Source organism: Puma concolor, chromosome C2 (assembly GCF_028749965.1).
Source record: "Puma concolor isolate L17-30 chromosome C2, mPumCon1.1.hap2, whole genome shotgun sequence".
Lineage (NCBI taxonomy): Eukaryota > Metazoa > Chordata > Mammalia > Carnivora > Felidae > Puma > Puma concolor.
The window spans coordinates 65,898,655-65,911,660 of record NC_141675.1 but is presented as its reverse complement, the minus strand read 5'-3'; the positions used below and the strand labels follow the sequence as shown (position 1 = coordinate 65,911,660).

Genomic DNA, 13,006 nt, shown 5'->3' with positions numbered 1-13,006 from the left:
TCTTCCAAGGACCTTAATGACCTCCTGGCCACTCAAGGATTGACATCTTAAACACAAAATGAGTTTCTCTGCACTCTCCTATCTATTGTATCTTAAGTTTCTCTTGAGTCTACACAATTCACGAGAAAAAAATAGTTGTGAAGTATTAATTATGCTGATACCATTGAATAAACAAAATAAAGCCCTGGTAAAGAAAAAAAAAATTCTTAAAGGCAAAATCAAATCACACTGAAAAACTTTTAGGTGTTTTAGAACTAAAACATGCATAACTTTAAAAAACATGAATAACTACAGACAACATTCTCATTCACTCAGTTCCCTCGTGGCCCCTGCTATCTAAACCTTCTGAAGCTTTGTGGATCCTGGGTGGCTCAGTCGGTTAAGTATCCCACTTCCCCACTTCGGCTCAGGTCATGATCTCATGGTCTGTGAGTTTGAGCCCCACATCCAGCTCTGTGCTGACAGCTCAAAGCCTGGCACCTGATTTAGATTCTGTGTCTCCCTCTCTCTCTCTGCCCCTCCCCTGCTTGCATGCATGCTCTCTCACTCTCAAAAATAAATAAACATTAAATAAATAAACAGATAAAATTTTTCTGAAGCTTTACTATCACTGCCACTCTCAGATATGGCTAAAGTTAATAGGTTACACACTAAGAGGTTCGTACATGGATATATTTTTACTAAATGTATAATTTAAATGAACTCCTTTAGAAATTATTCTCAGATTTTTATTGGAAAGAAATGCACATTACCTTGAGAAAAGCATGAAATCTTGGTTTCTGTTTTTCACATTTAATAATTGTTTCCTTGCTCATTTCAAAGAAGTTTACAAAGGGAGGATAGGTTTTTACCAAATCTTTTGACTAGGGAGAAGAAGAAGAAAAAAATATTAATTTGTTATGGATATTATCCTTAGATAATGAAACTTAAAACCAAATAATCAATAGTCACAATCTGACATACTGCATACAAAAGAAAAATTTATAATAAGCTTGTCAAGTTAAATACAGAAATTTTACACATTTCTCATTAGCGAGTTAATTGCTAAACAAAATGCATCAACTGGTACACAAAGCCTAAAACTGCAAACAAAGACTCAGAAAGAAACAAAGTATACTCATACATATTGTATTGACATAAACATGACAAAGTTTTAAAACATCCATAAGTTCAGAATATAGTAATAAGCACCCCAGGACATGACATGCTATTATGTATTGACAAACTCAAACCATCATTTAAAGTTTATTTATTTAGGGATGCCTGAGTGGCTCAGTTGGTTAGGCATCCAACTTTGGCTCAGGTCATGATCTCGTCTGTGAGTTTGAGCCCCAGGTCATCAGGCTCTGCGGTGACAGGTCAGAGCCTGGAACCTGACTCAGATTCTATGTTTCCCTCTCTCTCTGACTCTCCCCTGCTTGCACTCTGTGTCTCTCTCAAAAATAAATAAATATTTTTTAAAAATTAAAAGAATAAATAAAGTTTATTTATTTATTTTTGAGAGAGAAAGAGTAAGAGTACATGAGTTGGGGAGGGGCAGGGAGAGAGGGAGAGAGAGAATCCCAAGTAGGTTCTGCCAGCATGGAGCCCAATGTGGGGCTCAAACTCATGAACCATGAGATCATGAGCCAAGCCAAAACCAAGAGTCAGATGCTTAACCAACTGGGCCACCTGGGTGCCCCCAAACCACTACTTAAAAGATTAATTATAGGGCCACCTGGGTGGCTCGGTTGATTAAACGTCCAACTCTTGATTTCAGCTCAGGTCATGCTCTCATGGTTGGGAGATGGAACCCCTCATCAGGCTCTGTGCTGAGTGCTGAGCATGGAGCCTGCTTGGAATTCTCTCTCTCTCCCTCTCTCTCTCTCTGCCCCTCTCCCACTGGCGCACATGCTCCCTCTCTCAAAATAAACATTAAAAATATCAATTATAATACCCAAAATTGCAACAAAAAAGGAAAAATGTCTCAGCTAATTGAGGAGACTAACAGGTATCAAAAAGATATGTGACCAAAAAAAAACCAGGTAAGACTATATGGTAAGAATGGAAGTTAGGGGGAGGCCTCAGAAAAGAAAAGTATGTGTGCCAGAACCCAAGGCACTGAAACCTATAAATTGTATTCAAACAGACTGAAAGACACTTAGAAATCCCATTCACAGCACCTCATTCAAAATGAGTTTACTTTATTTGATAAACTTAAGCCATGTGGTTTTGCCCTAGCAAAGAAAAGCAGTTCCTTATAAGCTTTTATGCAGAGCAGACACAAAGACAGTAAAAAATGATATCAACTAAAAAGAAAAAATTAAAAACTCAATTACAGAAAATTTCACAAAATCATTAATCTGTGACCATTTATGAAGGACAAATAACTTGATATATAGTAAAATTTTATGGCACAGTAGGACAATTAGTGTTCCTAACGATGACCTTGGGGTATCAAGAAGTGTTAAATTATATATAGCAAATATGTTTCAGAAGACAAGAACACTTCCGATATATTTTCTAAACACAACTATGTCAAAGTTTTGAAAGCTCACACATTTAAACAAGTAACTGTCATTCCCTGAGAGTACTTAATGAGATGATGCTTTAACCTGAAAACCTAAAAAAGAAATTAAATACTCACATATTTAAGAAAGATGTCACCAATGCTTTTGCTCTCATCCCAATTAACAATAAGGTCTTCCAGATCATCCTGAAAGAGCACAAAATGCAACATTTAAGCTTGAATTTGACAGTCCCTTAAACATTTTCCAATATTTTTGAAATATTCATTTGAAAGAAGTACCTTACAAAGTATATTAATTTGATGTGCAAAACAATAACACACTCTTTCTCCTCAATAAGGAATTAACTTTTTGACTATGAGGAAAATACCCTTTGAAAAATAATTAAGAAAACACAAACAGTGTCAAGTCAATAAGACAGCCTAACTTTCCAAAATGATAGGCCAGTTCAACATCTTTTCTTATTAACTATAAAATTGATTGCCATTATTAATTGTAGAAAACTACTTTTGATCTTGCTGCTAAAGCACCCATCTGAAACTGTAATCTCTAACAGGTCAGCAAATTTTACTTAAAGGGCCAGAAGGTAAATATTTCAAGTCTTGCAGGCCATATGGTTTCTGTTACAAGTACTCAACTCTGTCCATGTAGTGTGGAAGCAGCCACAGACAATTCATAAACAAGTGAATGTGGCTGTGTTTCAATAAAACTTTCTTTAGCAAAACAAGCAAAACTTTACCAAAATCCTAATCTGACTAGATTTGGTCCATCAACCATAGTTTGCTAATTCCTGGCCTATAAAATCCTAAAATATTAAATATTTGTAAAAATTTTGAAGACATTTAAAAGTATTCTAAGATAATAAAATACAAATCAGATGGTAAAATGAGATGCCAAGAAATGACATTCCCTAATCGAAATTCTAAAAGTGACTTTAAAGTAGAAATTAATCAATAAGCCCTTATAACCAAAAGTTCTCCAAGTGTCATCCACAGGCTCCCCAGGAAATCTCTGTAGTGGAATTCATGAGATTAAAACTATTTTCATTACAACACTAAAGCTCCATATGACTTTTCCACTCTAATTCTGTCACAAGCATACTAGAGACTTTTCTAGAGGTTACATGATGTGTGATACGACAACAGACTGAATTCAGAAGCAGATATAAGAAAAGTCTTCTCTTAAGCAAGACAGAAAAAATGTAAAACAGCATCACTCCTCTTACTATTTCAGCTTTGGTAATAAGCAATTTTCCATAAAGGTTATTATTTACAACAAAAGAAAATAAAAAATTCATAAATAAAACTAACCTTTGGGCAATATAATATAGTAGATTCTGACACTGACTTGCTAGTTTTAAATACTGGCCCTAACTTTGAGACATGGAACAAACTGAGGGTTGGCATAGGGAAGTGGTGGGATGGGCTAGATGGAAGATGGGTACTAAGGAGGGCACTTGTGATGAGCACTGAGTGTGGTATGTAAGTGATGAATCACTGAATTCTATTCCTGAAACCAATATTGCATTACGTATTAACTAACTAGAATTTAAATTAAAAAAAAAAAAAAATACTGGCTCTAGGGTTTGTTCTGTGCCCTTGGACATGTTACTTAACCTCGAAGTGCCTTAATTTCCTATTCTGCAAAATGAGGATAGTAATAATTCTTACTTCAAAGGATTAAATTAGCTAATACTTGTATAGCACTTAGAAGAATCCTTATTAGAACCTGGCTGGCTCAGAGTCAGGGGAGCATGCGACTCTTGATCCCAGGTTGTAAGTTTGAGTCCCATGTTGGGTACAGAAATTACTTAAAAATAAAATCTTTAGGGGCGCCTGGGTGGCTCAGTTGGTGGAATGTCCCACCTCTTGATTTCAACTCAGGTCACGATCCCCGGGTTGTGGGATCAAGCCCCATGTTGGGCTCCACGCTAAGCATGGAACCTGCTTGGGATTCTCTATCACCCCCCCATGTCCCTCTATCCCTCTCCCAAACATGCACTCTCTCTAAAAGAAATTAAAAATAAATAAGATCTCAAAAAAAAAAAAAAAAAAGAATCCTTAACAGACTGTAATACTGAGTAAGCAACTATTAACTTTATTTACCTATGTATTTAATATAAAGTACACAGGATATTTGGAAAACTGTGATACAAAAGAGAAAAAACTTAAAGCTCTGCCAATATAATCTAGTAGTCCTCTTTTAAGTATAAAAAACTGGGGGCGCCTGGCTGGCTCAGTCTATAGAGTATGAGACTCTTGATCTCAGGGTTATGAGTTTAAACCCCATAGTGGGTATAATGCCTACTTAAAAAAAAGTGTAAAAAAACTGTAAGATGGCTGTATATTTATATAAGAACATTGCTATCAGAAAGCAATGTAATCGGGGTGTTTGGGTGGCTCAATCGATTAAGTGTCCGACTCTTGATTTCGGCTCAGCTATGGTCTCACAGTTTGTGAGACATCCCTCACAGTCCTGGGGAATGTAATAGTAAACATGGTGACTATAGTTAACAATACTGTATTGCATATTTGAAAGCTGCTAACAGAGCAGATCTTAAAAGTTCTCATCACAAAGGAAAAAGAATTTGTGGGGTGTCTGGGTAAGCTCAGTCAGTTAAGCATCTGGCTATTGGTTTTGGCTCAGGTCATGATCTCACAACTTCATGGGTTCAAGCCCCGCATGGGACTCTATGCTGATGGTGCAGAGCCTGCTTGGGATTCTCTCTCTCCCTCTCTCTCTGTCCCTTCCCTGCTCACACTCTCTCTGTCTCTCTCAAAAAATAAATAAACTTTAAAAGAAAAAAGAATTTGTAATTATGTGTGGTGATAGATGTTAACTAAATTTATCATGGTGATCTCTTCATAATATATATGCATATCAAACTATTATTTGTATAATAAAACTAATACAATGATATGTCAATTAGATCTCAATTTCCAAAAACAAAAACAAAAACAAAAAGCAAGATAGTATTAGGATTTAAGAGAACAGACTCTGAAGTCAGACAAACAAGTATTTAAATCCTAGATCCAACATTTATTAGATGACTGACTTGGGAAAAATTATTTAATTTCTGTGTGTAGCAGTTTCACATCTGTAAAATGTAGACAATAATACCAACTTCTTGATACTGCTAGCTACATGTGCCAGTACTTGATGGCCGGCTACATTTAAAAGGAAAAAACTGCTATGTATAAAAAAAGACAAGAAAATACAATAGAATTTAAAATTTTGGGTGATAGGATTGTGGGTATTTTATACTCCTCTTTCCTTTACTCCTGATCTTACAAATGTTTGACAACATGTATTATTGGTTTTGTGGTAGAAAAGAACACAGGCTTTGAAAGTTTTAAATGTGTGACAAACTTGAAATCAGCTAAAAAACAACTAATAGTTTAAATATTAGCAATCCAACTTTATAGAAGAAGCTTGAAGAATGTTACACATGAGAAAACTAAAGAGTAACAACCATTTTCAAAGCTCCAGTGAATCAGAGAACATGATTTTCTCTATTGAGATTATGATCCTATACACATAACAAGTGTAACATTTTATATTAGAAGAGCACTTTAACACCCAGACGAACTAAATGAGTGACACAAATTCAAATTGATCCACAAATTAGTGTTAGGACACCAAGATGAAAACCTACTTGCCTTCCCATTCTACCTTTATGCCTGTCAGTGTTTCTTATAAAAGAAAAAATATAACAAAAACACTTTTTGAATATCCAGAAACCAAACTAGAATAAGATTAACCTAGGCTGAAACTCAATAGCTTTTTATGAAAGTAAAGACTCCTTCAGAGTCCCTTTAGATCTAGAAATAAGTGAAATATGATCATGGATTTTGATAAAGTACAAATGCAAGCATTTAAAATTGCATTTTTATTAACTTATAGATCATTTATACTTTTGTTTATAATGTACAGTAAAATCAAAAGTAATATAATGTACTTGTTTGAAAATATTCTATAATATAGATTGATCTTTTTATTGGAATATGAAATAACCATTCATATAGGTTGTTCTGAAGAGAAAACTCATCAATTTTGCTCAAGTACCAAGTAGAAAATAAAGTTTAACTACTTTTAAAAGTTCAGCTAAATCTGCCCCCAAATTACTTTACTATGACAGACTGGTACCTATAAATCATGGACCCTTCATCAAAGTAAAAATCATTAAGAGGACAGCATTGTCTTATGTGTTGGTTTTTTTTTTTTATATACCTGACTATAAACAGAGAAATGAACAAAATGGTCTCTAAGTCTCTTGCAGCTTCAGTTTTTCAAACAACTCAAAGCAAAACATACAACCTGAGAGGAACAGTAGGAAAATAAGAAAAATACCACCAGCAACCACATATTTCTATAGAAAAAACTTCAAAAGGTTTAATTCCTTATTTCAGGATTAATCAAAATTAAAAAACAGACCAACAACAAATATTAATAAGGCACTGGAGCAAAGGGACATAAATGATTCAAAGGAATAAATGAGAGAATAAGAAGTTTTAGGTATAAAACTCATTTAGACAATCAATAGTACCTTAAAAAAAACATTATATAAACACAATCCAAAAAGAATTACTACCAACCTAACATACACAAATTTACCTTTATCTTAGTGTGCACATCAAAGATATCAGGGATACTACCAAAAATAGTCTTAATCTCTTCTGGTGCAAGGATAGGCCCACCACGTTGTCCTTCCTCTTCCAATGGTACTTGAAATAACTAAAAGGTTAAAAAAAAACCCACTAGTTTAGATAGGTTATAGGGAAAAACGCAAACATATTGACAGTGAGGGGCGCCTAGATGGCTCAATTGGTTAAGTGTCTGACTTCGGCTCAGGTCATTATCTTGAGGTCCATGAATTAGAGCCCCACACCTCAGAGCCTGGAGCCTACTTCAGATTCTGTGTCTCCCTCTCTCTCTGCCCCTCCCCCTCTCTCGCATACACTCCCTTCCTCTCTCTCTCTCTCAAATATAAACATTAAAAAAACACTTAGAAAAAAACATATTGACAGTGATAAGAGAGAGGTTGATGGAAAAGAAAAAATTAAAAAAAGAAATCTCTCCCTAAATTTGAGACCTTTTTTCCATTAACATTTTCTATTTTATCCTATTTATTTATACATCTGTGTGTATATATATTATCATAAAATGTTATGTTAGAATCTAATAACATGAAATTGCTAGTATAATACAAGAGTAATTTGCACTTTTCTTTCAAATTACTAAGGAAGAAAGCAATAAGCAATCAGTGATTTCCAGACATACGCTTAATAGAAATACTAAATGTTTTGACATTTAGAATTTCTGGGTCACCGGCTATACACATTTTTAACTTTACTGGAAGTTTGACAGTAGGTTGGAAACTAGTTTTTGTGTTGGTTTTCTGTGTCCACTGAGGCCTTGCGGTCTTTGGGGTAAAAGCTGGTTTTAGTACACAACTCCCTACTTAGATTTTGGCCTCTGAATATACCTTGCTTCATTTAAAAAAAATTTTTTTTTAATATTTATTTTTGAGAGACAGAGAGAAACAGAGCACAAGTGGGGGAAAGGCAGAGGGAGAGAGGAGACACAGAATCCAAAGCAGGCTCCAGGCTCTCAGCCGTCAGCACAGAGCCCTACACAGGGCTCAAAATCACAACCGCGAGATCAAGACCTGAGCTGAAGTCCACTGCCCAACCAACTGAGCCACCCAGGCGCCCCATGAATATATCTCACTTTATTATCAGCTTACTGATGTATTTAGAATAATAAAGGCTTTTCTTTTTTGATTTTTTTTTTTTTTCTGATTTCAGTATTTTTATTGTTTCTAGTGGGTAGGGTTCATAATTGCAGAAATAGAAGGCCTGGAAAAATATATTTATTTAATATGTTTTTATGTATATAAGTATTTTGGGTGACTAAACTTATAGAAATGTAATTCTTAAAACCAGTAACAATTCATAATCTTCGCTTGAAGTGTTTTGGTTTTTTTTTTAAAGACTTTATTTTCAAGTAACCTCTACATCCAACATGGGGGTCGAACTCACAACCCTGAGACCAGAAGTCACATGCTCTACCGACTGCGTCAGCCAGATGCCCCCATAATTTTCATATAGTTCTTTACTACTATCTTTTATTTTATTTATTATTATTATTATTATTTTACTTCTGCTCCTCCTGGCCTTTGTGTTATTGTCATTCATTTTATTTCCACGTATATTAAGAACCCAACAATACATTACTACTTTTACTTTAAATAGTTATTTGACTTTTTAAAATTTTACTTTTTACTTTAAAACCTCCCAGTAGTCTTAAGACATGTTAAACTATACAAAACGGTTCTCTGTACTTGCTTTAAGCCTCCATAAAAAATTAGCCAAACACTTCTGATTCTACCTTTCCAACATTTCTCAAATTTGTCCTATTTTCATTTTCACTGAAAGAAGTTCAAGTCCTCAAAATCTCTAACCAAGACTGCTGAAATAACCTCCAAATTAGTCCTGTCTCCATAATTTCCCCTCTTCAGTACCTCCTTCTAAGTGAAACAAGTTATCTTCCAAAAATGCAAGTCAGATACCATCTTCCCCTTCCCATCAAAAATTCTTCTCTAGGGGCGCTTGGGTGGCTCAGTCGGTTAGGCGGCGGACTTTGGCTCAGGTCATGATCTCGCAGTCCGTGAGTTCTAGCCCCGTGTCAGGCTCTGTGCTGACAACTCAGAGCCTGGAGCCTGCTTCATATTCTGTGTCTCCCTCTCTCGGACCCTCCCCCATTCATGCTCTGTCTCTCCCTGTCTCAAAAATAAATAAAAGTTAAAAAAAAAATTCTTCTCTATATTACATATAACACTAAGGCCTTCTCTAGTCTGGCATAGACAGCCTGACCTCAACTCTCACTGTATCCACACCCTACCCCTTGCACCTTAGTTCCCTTAAATCACCCTAAATGCTAATCCCCTAGACTAGTCATTATACCTTGAATGTTGTATACATCTTCAATTATTATTTGCACAATCTCAAATACACTCCCTACCCATATTTTTTACATGTACTAATCATACTCCTACTTCAAAATTCACTTCAATTTTTATCTTCTTTATGATACTTTTTCCAATGTTCAACCCACCAAACTTCCAACCCAACACCTTCCTTAAGCTCATAAAAGTAAAACTCCCACCTCACAAATCTCCAAATACCTTAACTAAACCTCCCTCATGATGTTCATACCCTTTTACTCAGTATTATAATTAGGTATGTATGTTTTATCTCCTCTTCCAATCTAAGCTCCTTTAAAACAGCAATCTTCTTTGACACTTGGGAAACTAATTTATATTAATAGGCACCCAAGTATTATATGAAATACATAAAGAAGCTTCTGGGGCTAAATTAAATTATTCCAAATCCAATTTCAAAAAAAAGGAAGGAAAACATCAGTCCTAAAATAAAGACTGAAGAGAACATTATTATGAATTTAGATCACAATCTTTTAAATAAAATCTTAGGTGAGTTTATAGTAAGCATAGTGGTATGAAATGATGTAAGTCTAATAATTCTAAGGGCCTTTTTAAGGCATTTTAACAAAGTTAATTGATATGCAAATTAGAATTCTGAAACTCCAGTGCATTTACCATGGTCTGAAAGGATTTACATTTCTGGGTAATAAATGCTACCAAAGTCCATGAACAGTATATGCCAACGGGATTTTCTGCTACTTGACTACATTTTGGCTGACTATAAAAACTTCAACAAGAAACTCATCCAGAATGATTTCCCTTGAGGAAGAAGAGCAAAGCTGACTTAAAACAAGTAAAGTTTAATACAGCAAAGGGCCTCATAAACCCTTGACTGCTGCTAAACAAATTAACTGTGAAGAATAACCTCTCCATGAATAGCAAGAAAGAAGTCTTTCCATTTCTTATCCATGCATTTTATCAGTAGTACAAGCAACTAAAGGCTATTATATTGAACCCTAATGAGTTGTATTAAGAATTCAAATAGAGGTCAGTTAAAAATTAACCCCAATCAGAAGCTCCCTATTATTTTTCTATTCAGAGACAAGCATGATGGTATCAACTTTATTTTTCTGACAATCTCCTTCATTACCTAAAACAAATCTATTACCTCTTTCTGCAGATGCCAAAATAATATCCTATTATTGTATTTCAGAACCCTGAATTTCAGTTTTTTCTTTAATATCATCTTCAGTCTCATCCTAGAAGGATCCATTAGAATTGTTCTTCTTCAGCAATAACTTCATAGTACATTTTAATGATAAGCAAGGAATTAATATTTATGACTAACCACTACATACTTTAAGAAACTTGACACATGAGGGGGGCCTGGGTGGCTCAGCCCATTAAGTGTTTGACTTCAGCTCAGGGCATGATCTCACGGCTCAGTAGTTCGAGCCCTGCGTCAGGCTCTGTGCTGACAGCTCAGAGCCTGGAGCCTGCTTCGGTTTCTGTGTCTCCCTCACTCTCTGCCTCCCGACCCCCTGCTTGTGCTCTGTCTCTCAAAAATAACTAAACATTAAAAAAATTAAAAAAAAAAAAAAGAAAAAAAGAAAAAAAATAAACTTGACACATGAAAGGATTACTGAAAACAAAAATTACATTCATATTGTTATGCTTCATTGCCATTGCTTTTCACATATATACAGTATGACTTCTAGAATGCACACTTTCAGAAAAAGTTATCTACCACATCCGCGTATGAATATAAATGCAGTATCCTGACAGCGAACATGCAAAGTTCTGCATTGAATAAAAGTTAGTTCTCTCCAAGATTATCTACTGAGGATCCTTCTCTTTTTAAAGTCACTATAAAAAATGGTGCTATTTCTATATGAATAAAAGCTACTATTACAGTTATGGTATTTCCCTAATAGCAGATTTTCATCATACATTTTCATTTTTAGTATCTATGTTCAAATTCTATGCTTATATAATTTGCTTGTAAGAAATAACACTTCTCAGATTTTTTAGTTATGAACACTGGAACAGGGATCATTTTGCACCAAACTCTTACCTGAATAATTGTGGCCAATATATTTACATAATTACTTTCAGTCTGATAAAGCTCTTTTGCAACTTGCCACCTGGCTGACTGCTTTGAAGGAACCGGAGTAGAATTTTTAGAAGACTTAGTACAAGATTTTGGTGTTTCTAAAAGGTAAAAAGGAGGAAAGATTTAATAAAAACCAGATACAAGTACCAGATACTGTGCAGATTTAACAACAAAAAAAGGGGGAAAGATATCCACTCTTAGAAATATACCCATTTAGATTTTCATTAAAGTAAAATTTCTTTACAGGATAAAGCCAGAAAAAAATAATGGTCCAAAGTATCAATGACTCCAAATTGACAGATTTGGCCTGTCATTATACTAAATAATGGCCTGTACTCTTCAAAAACGTTGAAGTCATTAAAAACAGAGAAAGTTAGGAACTATTCCAGATTAGAAGAGACTAGAGAGAGATAACAACTTTCTCTATGATCCTGGATTGAGTCTTAGACCAGGAAAAAAAAAAAAGGAACTTTTTTCTTTTCCTAAAAAGGATATGAGTGGAACAACTAATAAAAATTAAGAGTAGGTCATACATAGTATTAACGTCAATTTCCTAATTACAATACGTGTATTATAGTGGTACAAGAAATGTCTCTCTATTTTAGGAAATACACATTTAAGTATTTAGAAATAAAGGGTCATCGTATCTGCAACTTAATCTCAAACGGTGCAGACATAAAAAATATGTGTGTATATAGAAAAAGACAGAGAATGAATGAATGAATGCTAACACAATCATGGCAGAATATTTCCATTTGGGAAAGAAATCTGAGTAGAGTACTAGAATATTTGTACTATTTTTGTAGCTTTTTGCAATCTAAAATATTTCAAAATAAAAAGCTCAAATAAAATAAAATTTAAAACTCCATAAAAATATTTAAGTTAAAAGATAAAGAGGTTGTTATGATTACACAGTAACAGAAAACTTATCACATATATATGCAGGAAGCCTTCCTCAAAAAAACCAACATCACTGCAAATTCTTCATTAGTTCTTAACATAATATGAAAACACCTAGTCCAACACAAAACGGGAGGACACATTAGTATTTTTTATACATATTTCAAAAAACATGATATTTCATAAAAGCTTTATATACACTTTCACTTTCTTACTATCAGTTATGATTAAAATACTTTAACATTATGTACAGAATCTCCTAATAGCAAGTTTTTCTAATGTATAACATACAATAGAATGACATGGAAAAAAACAATATAGTCCCAGTATATTAACTTTACTCAATGATAATTTTAAATATTATTAATACAATGGTGTGTACTATGGAACTTTGAATGTTTTTTAAAGCTAGTAGACTTCAAAGATTCTCCCACTTGCCATATGTTATTTCAGGCTGTTCTCGACAGATCCAAGAGCTTCTGCCGTTACATATTTCAGGAGGAAGAAACTGACATACATCGATCTAATTTAATTATTGTGTGT

General features: G+C 34.3%; 1 protein-coding gene across 6 annotated transcripts in view; it reads right to left on the bottom strand.

Moving 5' to 3' along the window:
• The window catches only part of ECT2 (epithelial cell transforming 2), a 114,734-nt gene that overhangs the window by 31,453 nt on the left and 70,275 nt on the right, over positions 1-13,006 (bottom strand). For all 6 annotated transcript variants that reach the window (XR_015240127.1, XM_086674727.1, XM_086674726.1 and 3 more), the window contains 4 exons: positions 11,525-11,661; positions 7,122-7,241; positions 2,627-2,695; positions 753-863 (listed from right to left, as the gene is read on the bottom strand). Coding sequence is in view for 5 of the 6 variants with exons in the window: in XM_086674727.1 (XP_086530853.1) it covers positions 753-863; positions 2,627-2,695; positions 7,122-7,241; positions 11,525-11,661 (437 nt within the window). In the remaining variant the exon portion in view is untranslated. The remainder of the gene's footprint in view (positions 1-752; positions 864-2,626; positions 2,696-7,121; positions 7,242-11,524; positions 11,662-13,006) is intronic.